The sequence below is a fragment of the Capra hircus genome, chromosome 21, assembly GCF_001704415.2.
Source record: "Capra hircus breed San Clemente chromosome 21, ASM170441v1, whole genome shotgun sequence".
Taxonomy (NCBI): domain Eukaryota; kingdom Metazoa; phylum Chordata; class Mammalia; order Artiodactyla; family Bovidae; genus Capra; species Capra hircus.
Genome location: NC_030828.1, coordinates 54,275,303 through 54,292,767, shown reverse-complemented (window position 1 = coordinate 54,292,767; position 17,465 = coordinate 54,275,303). Strand labels below are relative to the sequence as shown.

General features: G+C 34.7%; 1 protein-coding gene across 3 annotated transcripts in view; it reads right to left on the bottom strand.

Moving 5' to 3' along the window:
* FAM179B (family with sequence similarity 179 member B) overlaps positions 1 to 17,465 on the bottom strand; it is a 76,028-nt gene that overhangs the window by 14,054 nt on the left and 44,509 nt on the right. For all 3 annotated transcript variants that reach the window (XM_013973177.2, XM_013973178.2, XM_018066410.1), the window contains 7 exons: positions 13,301 to 13,399; positions 11,926 to 12,098; positions 11,284 to 11,437; positions 8,141 to 8,291; positions 2,017 to 2,122; positions 1,482 to 1,717; positions 922 to 1,080 (listed from right to left, as the gene is read on the bottom strand). In XM_013973177.2, coding sequence (XP_013828631.2) covers positions 922 to 1,080; positions 1,482 to 1,717; positions 2,017 to 2,122; positions 8,141 to 8,291; positions 11,284 to 11,437; positions 11,926 to 12,098; positions 13,301 to 13,399 — 1,078 coding nt within the window. The remainder of the gene's footprint in view (positions 1 to 921; positions 1,081 to 1,481; positions 1,718 to 2,016; positions 2,123 to 8,140; positions 8,292 to 11,283; positions 11,438 to 11,925; positions 12,099 to 13,300; positions 13,400 to 17,465) is intronic.

Genomic DNA, 17,465 nt, shown 5'->3' with positions numbered 1-17,465 from the left:
AATCACTATGTTTGTGATTATTTGTTATGCAGGAATATTAAATGAATATATTTAGTTTCTATAATTTTTTTTGACATAATGACTTCCACAAGCTTAACTGTATTAAAGTAATGAACATCTCTGTCTTAAAATGTTAGAAGTTTGATGTCCTTCTTTACCTTTTAGTCTCCACAAAGTCAAGGTCCTACCAATAATCTGAGTTCACATATAACTGCCATAATTTTTAGATTCTGTATGGGACATTATAAACATCTAGTCAAACCTTACTAATTTTATAGATGATGAAACAGAGGCTAACAGAGGTTAAGTAACTTGCTAAGGGCTGACAGTGGCTCGAGCTAGGAACTGAACCTAAGCTTCTGATTACATCCAAACTTCTGTCAGCATTATAGCTATAGTACCATCCATTTCTTAATTATTCTGTTATCCTTCCCTGACCATTCTTAACCTTCATAAAATTGTTCTTTGAGTACAAGACAGCACTCAAGAATTCATGGAATTTTCTAAGTGCACATATCTCATGCTATTCGGTTTGCTTCCTGTATTCTTCCTGACTGCTTGGAAATACATCACTTTCCCCTAAACGCATTTACCTTATATTTACCCACAGTGAATTTCTTCTGCCACTTTTCTGCCCACTTATATAGTCTTGCACGGTTTTCATGCAGATCATCCCTGGGACATGGCATCTTACTTATGTATGTATGAAGTATGTAGTGTCATCTGTAAATTTGGAGAATTCACTGTGCACTCCCTCAAGATCATTTACGAATCAGTCAAAACAGATCATCCCCCAGAACCAATCTGTGGGGGTCCCACTTTTCCATTCAGAAAAATGTTCATTCTTATTCAACCTTTGTTTCTACATTTAAGCCCTTGTAGTAAATAAGAGACTCAACAATATTTTTAGCAGATACTCACCTGGTTTCTGGTGAGCTGTCCTGAGCAAATTTAGCAGCAGCGGGTAATATACGGTCAGCCATATCCTTTGTTCCAGATAAAACACGCTCTGGTTCCATAAATTCTACCACATCTGATAAATGCTGGGCCGTACATCTTCTTACTGCAATGTGTAAGTGGCTAGAGGAAACATGGTCAATTACAGTAGAGTTGATAAACTATTTTCCAAAGATATACCTTAAAAGTTAAATGATTACTCCTAAGCCTCAGCCATCCTTGTTGTAGGCCAAAATGACAAATTATTTACATTAGCTATCTCTTCCAAGAGGTTAAAAACAAAAGTTATAATCACTGACATTTATTTAGCTCCAGATCTATGAAGGTTAGTAACCCTATTAAAATAACAATATTATTGTCTCCTGTATGCTTAGTACCTAATCTGACTTTTACCACAAGGGAATTATTTAATACATGTTTTCTGACTGAAATAACATTGAAATTTGCTTTTTCCCCCTATGCCCCAGATTACAAACAACTGCATTTTTAGTGCAAGGACATATCCAGATTATTTTGAACATTACCTTTGTCCTCCATTGATAAGGGAAACCACTGCACGTGCAGGAGTTACATTAGTGATCATAGCTCTTAATGCCTTGTCAACATCTTCTCTTATAAATGTATTTGATTCTCCTGACTTCTGTAACAAAACTTTTACAGTATTATCTAGTTCTTGATCCATGCTCTTTTTCAGGTGAGTGAAAAGATCACTTAAACAGACCACAGCAGCACGAGAAACTCCAGAGCGTAAATTTTTTACCTAAAAAAAAAAAAAATTTCCAAAATGTACATTTTGCTGAAATTCTGAAAGAAAATCAGTAATAATGACCTTAAAGCCAAATTTATTATCAAAGCAACATGCTTTAATATGTATAATATTATGTCTTTAAAAAAATCAACATTTTATAAATTTTTTTAAATGTTGCAAAGTAAGGCATGAGTTATTTACATACAAGCCTACTGATTTCATTTAGTACAGTTTTTCAAGGTCAGGTAAATATGGCATGTTTATATTTTGTTATCCAAATACTCCTTAACTCAGCTGAAAAATAAGTTTACCTCTTGAACTACTGCAAAATTTGTTTCATGCAACTTTATGTTCAGTATTTCAGAATGAAAAGCAGCTAAACATCTAATAAAGTTCAGTCCCTCAATTTTCTTCTCCCTAAGGGAAAGAGAAACAAACAACAAAATCATGTATTAAATGGGGCTCCACTGGAACAGGATCTCAGATTTCTTCTTCTTTTGTGAGTCTGGATTATTGCCAATGAGGAGACCCTGTCTATCTTCCCTTATCATGCAGGAAGCTCAAACAAAAGATATGGAAAGTTTTATTTACTCCCATTGTTCTACTCGTGATTCAAAACACCATTCAAAACCACTACTGACAGTCAAATTAAGCATATGCTTTGTAAATAAAAAGGAACATTTCTCCACTAGTAAGCATGTCATATTCTTTTTAGAGAATAGAAAGGAAAGGAATGGCAGATGTGAGAGAAGCAATAAAACAAAAATGGAAGGAGATTAAATAACTGGCCATAATTTTGTTGGTGATCCAAGAGCAGAAAACCATTGATAAGATGGTTATGTAACTCGTATTTCTTTTTCGTTATCTTACCTAATGAGATAGATGAAGGGTAGGTGAATACTAACAAGAGAGTAGATTTAGGGGGGATAGAGACATTACATTTCAAATTTGATGGTTTCCATTTTAATCATTTGAAAAATGTAAGCTGAGTTTCCTTAGTTGGTAATATTGATAGTGGTTACTTTTTTAAGCATTTAAATCCCCTGAATAAATTAGGGGGTAACAGGGAGAAAAGACCCAAGATTTCAAGGTGGCAAGAGTAAATCTATTTAGCAGATGTCTGGTTCAAGATTTTCATTTTTTGGATAAGCATAAAGCTGTTACAGTTACCTTTCAGATGTGTAAACAACAAGATTCTAAACGTGAATAATAGAAAGTGTAGTCAAGAGAGGAAGGCAGAAAAATTAAGAAAGAGTGGCTGAAATTTTTCCAAATTTGATCAAAGCTATAAATTTTCAGATCCAAGAACAAATCCTAAATGGGATAACCACAAAAAAACACAAAGTGGAACATCATTATCAAATTACTAAAAAGACTGTCACAGGGAATTTTCTTAAAAACAGCCATATAAGAAAAGGGCAAATTACATACAGCAGAACAAAGATAACAACGATAAAAGACTTCAGGTCAGAAATATACAAGCCAGAAAACACTGAATAAAATTTAAGTGCTACAGAGAAACCAACAACAACCAAAAAAAATCAACTTAATTTAAGAAGGAATATACAAAGCTTAAACTATACTTAGAGATTTTAAAAGCCCAGTAACTGATAGAAAAAGTAAATAAGAAACCAGTAAGTATACAGAAAACTTAACACTTTCAACCACTACCAACCAACTTGATCTTCTTAACACTGATAGAACACTACAACCAACACCAGAATGCAGACCGTTTTTTCAAGTTCCTGTGAAACATTTATCTGCATAGTTCTGGTGTCAGGGTAATGCTGATGGCAAAGAATGAGACAGGAAGCACACCAGCTTCTTCGATGTTCTAGAAGTTTGTGTTTGATTTATTCCTTAAATGTTTGATATAATTCCTTAGTGAAATGATCCAAGCATGAAGTTTTCTTTGTGGGAAAGAAATTCAAATTCAATTTCCTCAAGAGATATTGGGTAATACAGATTATCTGTATCTTTTTGAGTGAGTTTTGGTAGACTGTGTCTTTCCAAAAATCTGTCCATTTCACTAAGCTGTCAAATTTATGGGCCTAAAGCTATTTATCATATTCCTTTATTACTTATTTTTTCCTTCATTATTTATTTAATAGCTGTATGATCAGTAGTGATATTCCTTCTCTCATTCCTGATATAGTAATTTGTTTCTTTCTTTCTTCATCAGTCTGACTAAAGGTTTACCAATTATATTTATCTTCTCCAAGAGACTGCTTTTATTTTCATTTGTATTCCCAATTGTTTGTTTTCTATTTCATTGCTTTCCATTACATTCTTTATTATTTTCTTTCTTTGCTTATTTTGGGCTTCATTTGCATTTCAGTTTCAGGTGAAACCTGAGGTCACTGATATAAAACTTTTCATCTTTTATAATACAGGTATTACAGGGCTATAAATTCTCCTCTAATTTAGCTGTATCCCACAAATTTTGTTTAATTTTTAATTTCATTAAATTCAAAATGCTTTCTAATTTTCCATTCTTAGAGCCATGGGTGATTAGTAAGGATGATACTTAGTTTCCAAATACTTAAGAGATTTTTCAGGTATGTGTTTCTGACTTCTAATTTGATTCTACTGTGGTAGGAGAACAAACCTTGCATAATCTGAAACCTTTTAAATTACTTGTTTTATGTTTCAGAACAGTCTTTCTCAGTAAAGACCCTTTTGGACTTGAACAGAGGAATTCTGTTGTTTTAGCTGAAGTGTTCTATAAATGTCAATCAGGTCAAGTTGAAATTCTCTTATATCCTTATTGATTTTCTTTCTTCTAGTTCTATCAATTAATGAGAGAGGATTGTTTGAGTTCCAACTATAATTGTGGATTTGTTTATTTCTCTGCAGTTCTACCAGTAGTTGTTTAATATAATCTGAAGCTCCAATATATGACAAATAAATGTTCACGACGGCCATGTCTTCCTGCTGAATTAACTCCCTTATCAATATAAAATGGCCCTCTTTATTTGTGATGTGATAGAATTCTAAATGATTCTAATGATAAATGTCTAATGACAGTCTAAATGATAAGACAGAAGTCTAAACCTTGCTTCCTGCCCCCAGTGTACATGACCTGAATAATACCCTCCCCTTAAGGGTGAATATGATGGGCTATTACTTCCCTCAATCATGTTAAATTATACGGCAAAAGGGATTTTGCAAGTCTCCCTACAGTTCACCAATCCTCTGTTCATGTCTTTCCTCTAGCTTCTCTAACAAAATGGATTAGAATTATAACTATAGTTAAAAGAATGTCTTTGTCTAGTAATTCCATAATCTACAGCAACAGTTAGAACTGGGGATGGAACAACAGACTGGTTCCAAATCGGGAAAGCTTATTTAACTTATATGCAAAGTACATCATGTGAAATGGTGGGCTGGATGAAGCACAGCTGGAATCAAGATTGCAAGGAGAAATATCAATAACCTCAGCTATGCAGATGATACCACACTCATGGCAAAAAGTGAAGAACAACTAAAGAGCCTCTTGATGAAACTGAAAGAGGACAGTGAAAAAGCTGGCTTAAAACTCAACATTCAGGAAACTAAGATCATGGCATCCACTTTCATCACTTCATACCAAATAGATGGGGAAGCAATGGAAACAGTGACAGACTTAGTTTTGGGGGCTCCAAAATCACTGCAGATGGTGACTGCAGCCATGAAATTAAAAGACACTTGCTCCTTGTAAGAAAAGTTATGACCAACCTAGGCAGTTTATCAAAAAGCAGAGACATTACTATACCAACAAAGGTCCATCTAGTCAAAGGTATGGTTTTTCCAATAGTCTTGTATGGATGTGAGAGTTGGACTATAAAGAAAGCTGAGTGCCAAAGAATTGATGCATTTGAACTGTGGTGTTGGAGAAGACTCTTGAGAGGCCCTTGGACAGCAAGGAGATCAAACCAGTCCTTCCTAAAGGAAATCAGCCCTGAATATTCATTGGAAGAACTGATGCTGAGACTCCAATACTCAGGCTACCAAAGAACCGACTCATTGGAAAAGATCCTGATGCTGGGAAAGACTGAAGGTGGGAGAAGGGGACGACAGAGGATGAGATGGTTGGATGCCATCACCAATGTGATGGACATGAGTTTGAGTAAGCTCCGCAAGTTGGTGATGGACAGGGAAGCCTGGTGTGCTGCAGTCTATGGGCTCGCAAAGAGTCAGACACGACTGAGCGACTGAAATGACCTGATACCATTTTTGGATTAGTTTCCATTGTTTGCTTTGTCCCCCCTCTCATGGGTTGTGTTTTCCTGCCTCTTTGCACGCCTGGTAATTTGTTACCAGATGCCAGGCACTGTGAATTTTTATCTTAGATATTTTTATATTCCTATAAATATCCTTAGCTTTGTTATGAGATATAGTTATTTGGGAAGTCTGATCCTCTCAGGTCTTGCTTTTATGTTCTGTTTGGTGGAACAAAGTCAGTCTTTAGCCTAGGGTTTATTCATTACATAGATGAAGCTAAACTCTTTGGACTATTGCACAATGCCATGTAACTTGTAAGGTTTTCCACTCTGCTGGTGGGGAGAGAAAAGTATTCTTGGCCTTGTATATGCTCCAGGGACTGTTCTTTGTAACTCCTATGAGTGTTTCTTGTTCTGGCTTCACACGCATGCCTTGACCAATACTCAGCTAAACATTTGAGAGTAATTCTCTGAAGGATCCTAGAGTTCTTTAAGAAGCTGTATCCTCCTTTGGCATTCTGGCTGCAAGCTCTAGCTATCTTGGCCTCCCCAAACTCCCAGTTTTATCTCCATTTCTGCTGATGTGTATATGGTTTTCCCCTCCCTAAGCTGTGATTTGAAAACTCTGCAGGAAGTTAGCAAGGGCAGTTATAGGGATCACCTTGTTTGTTTCTCAGGGATCACTGTCTTTCACTGCCTGGTGAACAATATTCTCAAAACCACTGCTTCATGTATTTTGTATGATTTCTTTAGTTCTTTCTAATGTGAAGGCAAATCTAATACCTGTTAATCCATCTTGGCAAGAAGTAGAAGTTTAATAGTTCTACTTTAGACATATTAAATTTAAAATGCCTACTGTAATCCAAGTGGAAGTGTCAAGTAGAAGCTTAGAGCTTATAAGCTTAGAGGTCAAGAAGATACCAGGAATTCAGATATGCATTTATGAGAAATCAGAGTATGGACAGAATTTAAAGCTATGAAGCTGAATGAGATCATTTAAGAAAGGGACTGGCAAACTATGATTCACTGACCAAATCTGGCCCCATCAGAGTGTTCTTCTATAAGTCAAATTTTTATAAGTAAAGTTCATTTAAGCACAGCCATCCCCATTTGTTTTCATAATGTCCAAGGCTGATTTTTCATTATAACAGCAAAGTTGAATAGCTGCAACAGAGACATGTGGCCTGCAAAGTCTAAAATATTTTACTGTCTGGTTCTTTATAGGAAAAGATCACCAGCCTGGATCCTTGAAATGAATGTAAATAGAGAATGTCAGTGGATTAAATTCTGGAGCACTCCTCAATACTGAAATCAAACAGAACACCAATAAGCACTAAGTACTGAAGCAGGAAAAATAAGCTCGCACATAGCAACAAAGACCCAATGCAGTCAAAAGAAAAATTAATTTAATAAAAAAAGGGAGTGTCAACTGTATCTCAAATGATGCTGAGAGGCTAAGTACGATGACAGGAAGTGACCAGTGTAAATTTAGCAAATGGTTACTTTTGCAGTTTTAGTGAAGTAAAGTGACGGTCGTGGACGGGAGGGTTGAAAGTCAATTAAAGAAGGCTGAGAAGAGAACAAGAGGTGAAAAAGTAGACAAATGAACTGCCATTTTTAAGGTCTTTTGCTAACAAGTGAGGAGAAAAGAAATGTGAAAATGTGAAGACGGTGTACAGTTTAGGAAGGATTTTTAAAAAGAAGAAATATCCTGGCACATTTTTATGCTGATGAATATGATCGAGGACAAAAAGCAAAACTGAAGATGAGGTACACACTGAGGATGAAGACAGACTGAAGGAACAGAGGAGGAAATGGGCCAGAGCAGCCAATACATGCTCTAGCTGAAGCAAGCAGAGTGCCACTGTCTTTCTGTTTGCCTTGATTCACTGGCTGGGCTGGCTGGGCAGCTATGCAGCCATGGTAGAAACAGAGTAAGTATTTCCAAGACTTCTGTAGAGTATATTTCACAGAGAAACACTTGGAGAAATGATGAGATCTGTACTTAATACCGGAAGGTTAATAAAGCTAAACTATATCCTTATAATACATGTCATAACTGCTAATATAGCACTCTATGAGGCCCAGAGTTCAGCTGTTAATTATAAGCTGGGAAAAACCCAGACTGCCTAAGAATGTTAAGTAATCATTTCTATGAGTATTATAATAGGAAATGTTTTAATTCATAAAAAACAATTTCAGAAAACTTCTGGAACAGGGACAGTTAACTCACCAATCCTCCTCAGCTAGAAGCCTCAGAGCTTCTGTCAATGCTACTTCGGGTTTGGAAAATGGCCGTAGTTCTGATGAATCCATTATTTCTGGACTATGAGTAACAGAAGGCATCCTTTCTTTATACTGTGGAATGGCTCCAGATGCTTCGTCTAAAACAAAGAAACATACTAAATAAAGCGTAAACTAACTCTGATACAAAGGGGTACAAATTTAATATTCTGACCATGAAGTCTATAAATACTGAAACTTATATTAGTTTGTTATTGTTGTTATTTAGTCACTAAGTTGTGTCTGACTCTTTTGAGATCTCATGGACTATAACCCGCCAGGCTCCTCTGTTCCATGGGGTTTTCCAGGCAAGAACACTGGAGTGGGTTGACATTTCCTTCTCCAGGGAATCTTCCTGACCCAGGGATCGAACCCTGCATTGCAGGTGGATTCTTTACTGCTGAGCCAGGGGGAAGCCTCAACTATTAGTTCAGTCTCCAACAAAACTATAATACCTGATATCAAAGTTATTTAAAAACTTATTTTTTATATATAAAACTATTAAATTACATTACTATAAATGTTTAAGTGGTTTTGCAGTCATGAATCATACAACAAAGTTTAGCTTTAAGAGCTAGCAATAAAAGTTGTTAAGAAGAATATGATCCCATTTTGTTAAAAAAATGTGGATGCATACCTAATTTACCATACAATTGATAACAGAAATAAAGCTTTGTAACAACTGTGCATAAATTACCAGTTTTGCTATTGGTATGGTTTTTCCTGTGGTCATGTATGGATGTGAGAGTTGGACTGTAAAGAAGGCTGAGTGCTGGAGAACTGATGCTTTTGAACTGTGGTGTTGGAGAAGACTCTTGAGAGTCCCTTGGACTGCAAGGAGATCCAACCAGTCCATTCTGAAGGAGATCAGCCCTGGGATTTCTTTGGAAGGAATGATGCTGAAGCTGAAACTCCAGAGCTTTGGCCACCTCATGAGAAGAGTTGACTCATTGGAAAAGACTCTGATGCTGGGAGGGATTGGGGACAGGAGGAGAAGGGGACGACAGAGGATGAGATGGCTGGATGGCATCACTGACTCGATGGACGTGAGTCTGAGTGAACTCTGGGAGTTGGTGATGGACAGGGAGGCCTGGCGTGCTGCGATTCATGGGGTCGCAAAGAGTCGGACACGACTGAGTGACTGAACTGAACTGATAGCACTTATGGTATACTAGAAATCCTAAGATCATATGTAGTAGCATGATCAATGTTTCTTCCACAATCAAACATTTACTATCCATTTTCCAGATATAAGGCATTGTGCTAGATATTGGGGAAATAAGTGCACAGGGTAATACCTACCACAAAGCCGCTATACACTGTAAGACACATGTAGTGAAGACATCAGAGAGAAAAAAAAAAAAAATCAAAAAGATAAAATAGAATGTGTAATGGCTTTTGTAAATGGGTAAAGATTAGTTATTTTTTCATGTTAAGAGTTTTTTTTTGGCTACACTTCATGGCATATGGGATCTCAGTTCTCCAACCAGGGATTGAACCTGCAGACCCAGCATTGAAAGCACTGATTCTTAACCACTGGACTACCAGGAAGGTCCCTAAAGAGATATTTAAATACTTCATATTAGATGTTGTGACAAATGCTTTACAAACTTTACATTTAATTCTCTCAACAAAGGTGTGATATATATTCACATTATCTCCAATTTGCAGCCGAAAATAGAACTGAGTTTTACAGAGGCTAAGAAATGTGTTTAAGGCCTCAATGCTAATGAGTGGCAAAGGCAGGATTTTCATCTAGGCCGACTATCGCTTTTGATTTTATATAAACAGGTCTAAGAAAGAATTTGTACTTTCCAAATTTTATCATATACCAGATAAGAAGATGCATGCAAAAAGATGAATATATCATTTTGGATTACTATAGTGATAAATTAGTACCAATTTTTGTTTGAGTAAATCATATCTGAAGAAAATTACATGACAATTAATGAATATAATAAATAGACCTCAATAATTTTTTTGATGGTTCAGATGTACCCTCATTAGATTTCATAAATAAGATTGATATGTATTAAAAAAAAAACAACTTTGGAATTTTATAACCCAGAAAGAACAGCAAATTCAAAACAGCACCACTAACCATCATTTATTGAACTCCTGCCTGCATTGTGCTAAATGCTTCATTTACATCATCTCATCTGATTCATTCGACAACCTTATGTGATGGTTACTATTATTCCTGTATTACAGGTGAAAAAACTATTGCTAAAGTTTTAAGGACTCCCTCTCTATATCTATTTTACTTTCATTCTCAAGAGAGAATAATTCATTAGGAAGGGATGCGTATATAACACCGAATTATTAACCTCGGCATTATATGACAATTTCTATTGTTTTTACCTCGAAAAAAAGAGAAACAAAACAAAACAAATATTACTTTGGAAAAGGAGGTGTACAGAACATCAATCTAAAGCACTGTTGCTCAGGCTAGGGGCTTTGTTTTGTTTCTTAAATTAAAAAACTTCTTCTCTTGCAGACTGATACTTTTACAAAATACAGTAAAAGTGTTATGACAACAGTTTCTAAAAGGTTATTCTCACTTTCTGTATTTATCTTGTAAGCATACTCTTCTGTTCAAATAATATAAGGGTAACTTCAGGGAAGCACTCTCCTTATACTTAGAAATAAAACTTGTAAAGCCTACATTACAGGGTGAAAAATCACAAAGTTAGTTGATGTCTCTAGAATGAATATGTAACAATTTATGATTTGTTACTATTTATATTATTTGCTATATTTGTACTTCCATTCCTACTTTGAACTACTGGCTTAGGTAAGAAGTTTTGTGGGTTTTTCTCCCCCTAGATTTTATGACAGTAATAGTGAAATTATTTGAGAATGCTGAAAATTCAAATTTCAAATAGTTATAAACTCAAATTTCAAATAGTTATATCTTATATATAACTATCATATATAGTTAACTATATATGTTACTGAGTCATTCAAATTTCAGTATAATAGCTCAGCATATTTCACTATTAGTCATATATCACCCTCAGTTAAACCACAGTACAGTAGTTTTAGAGTATTATGAATTAAATAAAATTGTACCAAATGTTAAATTCCACTTACTTTGAGGTGCCATTTTTTCATTTCCTGTATGTTTCATTCGTTCCCAGGGACTCTGTTCCTTCTTTTCAGAATCTTTAATGTCAAAAAGTTCTTTTTCCTCTTTTCTCTTTTGTCTCATCTTGTCATAAGTAGATTTTGAAATAGAAACTTTAATCTGCATGAAAAAGTTGAAATAGCTCTAATCATTTAGAGTATGACACTTAAAATAACCATCTTCATCTTAGGCAACTGTAAGCTATACAAAATAAATTATACATTTCTTAGTCCTTATTTCAGTAATTCTGAAATTGAATAGAATTACATAGTACCAACTGCGAACTAAATTTGTGCCTAAAGATACTAGTTTGTTACTCCTTGAGGATATCTTAGAAAATTGTCAAATATATACATACACACATATATATGTATATAAAGTACAGGTAGAATATAAAGTACATTACATACTTCACACCAGAATAACAATATATTTGGTGGAAAAGGAGAATAATCTATCATTTACATGATTAAGGTTCAGGAATTTCAATTACATTGAGATTAAAAACATTATAATCAAAGCACTTTTATCACCCCAAATCTGATACATACAAAACAATGATGTATCATAAGCTTGAATTTATCCTAATAATTAGGAAATAACCTTACATCTTTTTCATTCTCAGAATCAACATATGATGGAATACTCTGCTGAACTGCTCTTCCATAAATCCCTGATGGTGGTTCAGTATTTTTAACTGCAAACGAAACCCCATTTTCCACAGAAGTTATCACTGATTGACTGCAGGTTGCTGGTGCTGGAATTGGATTTCCAAATACCCCTGAAAGCAACCAACCATCAAACTGTCATTAAGTATTTATGTGATGTTACGCAGGACAACAAAGTTTTAAGACAAGGTTTTAAAAGAAGTAAACAATATAATTAATAAGAAAAACATGTTAAATAATCACAAAATATAAAAACACCTTATCAAAATGATAACATAATAACAAGACATTTCATGATGATGTCAAGTGAGAACTGCATATTTGAATATTGTAATTTCTGAGTTCACATGAATGAAAGGTTACGTGAGCTGAGTGTTTAAGATGGTTTCAAAGAGCAAGGATCTCAGCTGGGGCCGGAAGACATAAAAGAATTTGAGTAGACAAGTGAGGAAGGCAGGGAGAACATCTTATGAGATAAAGATGTTCGTAAGCAGAGCTGAACAAGTAGAAAGCATGTTTGTGGAGTGATGTTTGATTAGGCACAAGGCAAATAGAGAAAATAAGCTTATAAGGAAAGGCTGAAGTCAATCTGAGGAGGATCTAAAATTAACTTAATGATATCAACAAAGAAGTCGGGAAAGCTTTCTAAGCATTTTATTCTATTTACCAAAAATAAGATGTACACGCTCAACATCTATCATCATATTCTAGTTTTGCAATTAAAAAAGAATCTAGTTGGGTTGTGTTAATGGACTAGATGGAGAAATCTTTTTACAACGTATATAGGTATTTAATCATCACATTGTACACTTTAAATGTCTTATAATTTTATTCGTCAATTATACCTCAATTGACAACTTTAAAGGATATCTGCAAACAAGTTGTTCAAAGGTTTCTCAACCTACCTGAAATATATAACAAATACTAATTAAGATTTGTCTAGTCTTTGCATGAGATGTTATAGAATTATATTAATTTATATTGATTACTAAGTCAATCAAAAAGGACTACAATTTGAATTTAAACCACAATAAAATTATTTAAGCTATCCTAGAAGTATCTTAGAAAGTGCCTAAACTGTACCGGTCACATAATACATCTCTCTGAAAATTACTGACATAAATTTACCATTGTTTCATTAGAGGACAGAAATGTGGTGCTAAGTATTCACTTTTAATTCTTTCAATTTAACAATATTTTCAAAAAGAAAGTTCTATTCAACACCTGAAGCACACTCTTCTCTATTCTTTATTGATATGCTCTGCTTATACGTGAAGAAAACATACAATTAAAAGGCTAAATAATTTTAAAATACCTTTTCCAACAACTACTACTGAGTCTTCTGATAAGGTATTTGTAGACATGAAGTCAAAACTGGAAATTTGGTGGAAATTTGATGATGACCCTGTAGATGCTAAAGAAACAAACAAAAAAACATATTAAAAAATACATACTTATGTAGTATTTTAGGATATAACATGGTTTTATAAAACTGAAAATTAATTTCATACAAAGAATTTATAATTTATATATTTACACATTAATTCAATAAATACTTAGAATACTTGGTTTGTTCAGTGTATATTCTTGTGTCCTTTGTCATAGATTAATTGACTGCAGGTTTGTGGGTTTATTTTTGAGCTCTGTGTTCTTTTCCATTGATCTATGTATCTGCTTTTGTGCCAATACCAAACTGTTTGATTACTGTAACTTTGCAGTATTGTTTGAAGTCTGAAAGGAATACGCCTCCAGCTTTTTTCTTTTCCCTCAGTATTGCTTTGGCAATTCTGGGTGTTTGTGGTTCCATATACATTTTATTATTATTTGTTCTAGTTCTGTGAAATTTGTCATGGTTATATTGATAGGGATCACATTAAATCTGCATAATTTGTTTTGGGCAGTATAACAATATTAAATCTTGAAATCAAAGAGCAAATGATATCTTTCCATTTCTTAAAATCATCTTCAATTTCCTTTATCAATGTTATAGTCTTTGGTGTATAGGTCTTTCATCCTTGTGGTTAAGTTTAGTCCTAGGTATTTTATTTAAATTTTGGATGTGATTTTTTTTTTTTTTTACTTTCTGGTATTTGGTTTTAAGTATAAAGAAATGAAGCAGATTTCTATATATTACTCTTGTATCCTGCTACTTTGCCGAATTCACTTATTAGTTATAATAGATTTTGTGTGGAGTTTTTAGGGATCTCTATAATAGAGTATCTGGAGAAGGCAATGGCAACCCACTCCAGTACTCTTGCCTGGAAAATCCCATGGATGGAGGAGCCTGGTAGGCTGCCATCTATGGGGTTGCACAGAGTTGGACATGACTGAAGTGACTTAGCAGCAGCAGCAGCAGCAACAGCATATAGAGTATCATATCATCTACAAATAGTGACAGCTTTACATCCTCCTTTCTGATTTGGATATCTTTTATTACTTTTTCTTGTCTGACTGCTGTGGCTAGAGCTTCCAAAGCTACACTGAATAGAAGTGGTGAGAGCAGGCATCCTTGCCTTGTTTCTGAATTTAGCAGGAAGGCATTCAGCATTTCACCATTGAGTATTATGTTGGCTGTGGGTTTGTCGTAAATTGCTTTCGAGATTCATTCCCTCTGTACCTACTTACAGGGCTTTCCTGGTGGCCTAGACGGTAAAAAAAGAAGTTTGTCTGTAATGCAGGAGACTTGAGTTCAATTCCTGGGTAGGGAAGATCTTCTGGAGAAGGGAATGGCTACCCACTCTACTATTCTTGCCTGGAGAATCCCATGGACAGAGAAGCCTGGCAGGCTGCAGTCCACGGTGTTGCAAAGAGTCCGACACGGCTGAGTGACTAATGCTTACCTATACCCACTTTGGTGAGAGGTTTTTTTTTTTTTTAAATAATGGATGGATGTTGAATTTTATCAAATGCTTTTTCTGCATCTATTGAAATGACCATATAGTTTCTGTCTTTTCTTTTGATGATGTGGTATATATCATATTGATTTGATTAGGTATAATAAACTGTCCTTGAAACCCTAGAGTGACTCCAACTTGATCATGTTTTTTGATCCTTTTTATGTACTGTATTGGATTCAGTTTGCTAATATTTTGTTGAGGATTTTTCCATCTATATTTATCAAACATATTGACATGTAATTTTCTTTCTTCCTTTTTTTTCTATAATTATTCTTGGTTTTGATATCAGGATGATGGTGGCTTTACAGAATGAATTTGGGAGTGTTCCCTTCTCTTCAGTCTTTTGGAATAATTTGAGCATAGGTGTGAGGTCTTTGTATGTTTGGTGGAGTTCCTCAGTGAGACCATCTGGTCCTAGACTTTTGTTTGTAGGGAGTTTTTCAAAATAGATGTTCGATTTCACTTTTAGTAATTGGTTTATTCAAATATCTGTTTCTTCTTGATTCAATTTTGGCAGACTGCATATTTCTAAAAACTTGTCTAATTTGTTGGCATATAAATCTTTGTAGTATGAGTTTTTGTATTTCTGTGGAATCAGTTGTTATTTCTCTTTACTTTCTTATGTTGTTTTTTGGGTCCTATTTCTTTTCTTCTTGAGTTTGGCTAGAGGTTACCAAATTTTATTAAAAAAAAAAAGGGGGGCTCTTGATTTTATTGATCTTTGCACTTTTTTATCTCATTTATTTACTCTCTGATATATATTTATTTCCTGATTTTGGGTCTCATTTGTCCTTCTTCCAGGTCTTTTAGGTGGGAGATTTTTTGAGATTCTTCTTCTTTCTTAAGGCCTGTATCACTATAAACTTCCCTCTTAGAAAAGCTTTTGCTGCATCCCACAGATTCTGTAAGGTTGTGTTTTCATTGTCATTTGTCTTGAGGTGTTTTCTGATTTCCTCTTTTATTTCAATGATGACCCACTGGCTTTTTAGTAGTATGTGGTTTAGTATCCAAGTGGGTTTTTTTCTTATTATTTTCTTTCTGTGGCTGATTTCTAGCTTCATACTGTTGTGGTCAGAAAGATACTAGAAATAATTTCTATCCTCTTAACTTTGTTAAGGCTTGTTTTGTGACCTAGTATGTGGTCTACTGCAGAAAATATTCCACAGGGACTTGAAAAAAAAATGTGATTCTGGGGTTTTTTGATGTAGTGCCCTATAGATATTAATTAAATCCACCTGGTCTATTGTATCATTTATGATCTCTGTTTCTTTATTGATTTTCTGTCTGGAAGATCTGTCCATTGGTTTCAGTGGGGTGTTAAAGTTGTCTACTATTATTGCCTTCCTTCCTTTCAATTTCTCCCTTCATGTTTTTAGTATTCATTTTATATATTTAGGTGCTCCTATATTGGATGCACACGTTAATGAATATAATATCCTCTTCCCGTATTGATTCCTTTGTCATGATAAAATGTTCTCTTTCTTTATGGACTGTTTAACGTCAATTTGTCTGATATAATTATCACTACTCCCATTTTCTTGCTACTTCCATTTGCATGATATATTTTTTTCCATCCCCTCACTTTCAATCTGTGAGTGCCCTTTATCCTAAGGTGATTCTCTTGTAGGTAGCCTATTATAGGTTCTTGGTGCTTTTTTTCTAAATCCAATCTGCCACTCTTTGTTTTTTTGATTAGAACATTTAGTCCACAGACATTTAAAGTAATATTAGTAGGTATGTACACACTGCCATTTGAAAACTTGCCTCCCAGCTGATTTTGCATTTCTTCTTTTTGTATTTCCTTTTAGGGTTTGATGATTTTTATATTATGCTAGAGTCCCTTTCTTTTTTGGTTTTGTGAATCTACTTTTAGATTTGTGTGACAATTTTGCTCAGTAGAGTTTCCTATGTTGCAGGTTTTTTTCCCTTTCAGGACTTTGAATATACGATGCCATCCCCTTGTGGCCTGCAAAATTTATGCAAAAAATCAGGAGATAGCCTTATGGGGGTTCCCCTGTAACTGATTCTGACTCCTTTCCTCTTGCTGTCTTTAGAATCTTCTCTTTAACTTTCTCTATGTTAATCAGGATATGCCTTGTGTGGGTGTTTAGGTTCACTTTGCTTAGGACCCTCTGTGCTTCCTGTACCTGGATATCTGTTTCCTTCTCTATGTTTGAGAAGTTTTCAGTCTTTTCAGCAAGTGGTGTTGGAAAGCTGGACAGTTACATGTAAATCAATGCAATTAGAACACTACTTCAAACCATACACAAAAATAAACCTTGTAAGACCTAAATATCAAGGCACCATGAAACTCCTAGAAGAGAACATAGACAAAAAATTCTCAGACATAAATTGTATCAATGTCTTCTTAGATCATTCTCCAAAGCCAAAAGGAACAGAAGCAAAAATAAACAAATTAGACCTACCCAAACTTATAAGCTTTGGCAGAGTGAAGGAAACTGCTGTATAAACAAAACAAAAAGACTACCTATGGACTTGGAAAAAAATATTTGTCAATGCGTGATTGAGAAGGGCTTAATTTCTAAAATATACAAATGGGAAAAATTACAACTTAATAACCAA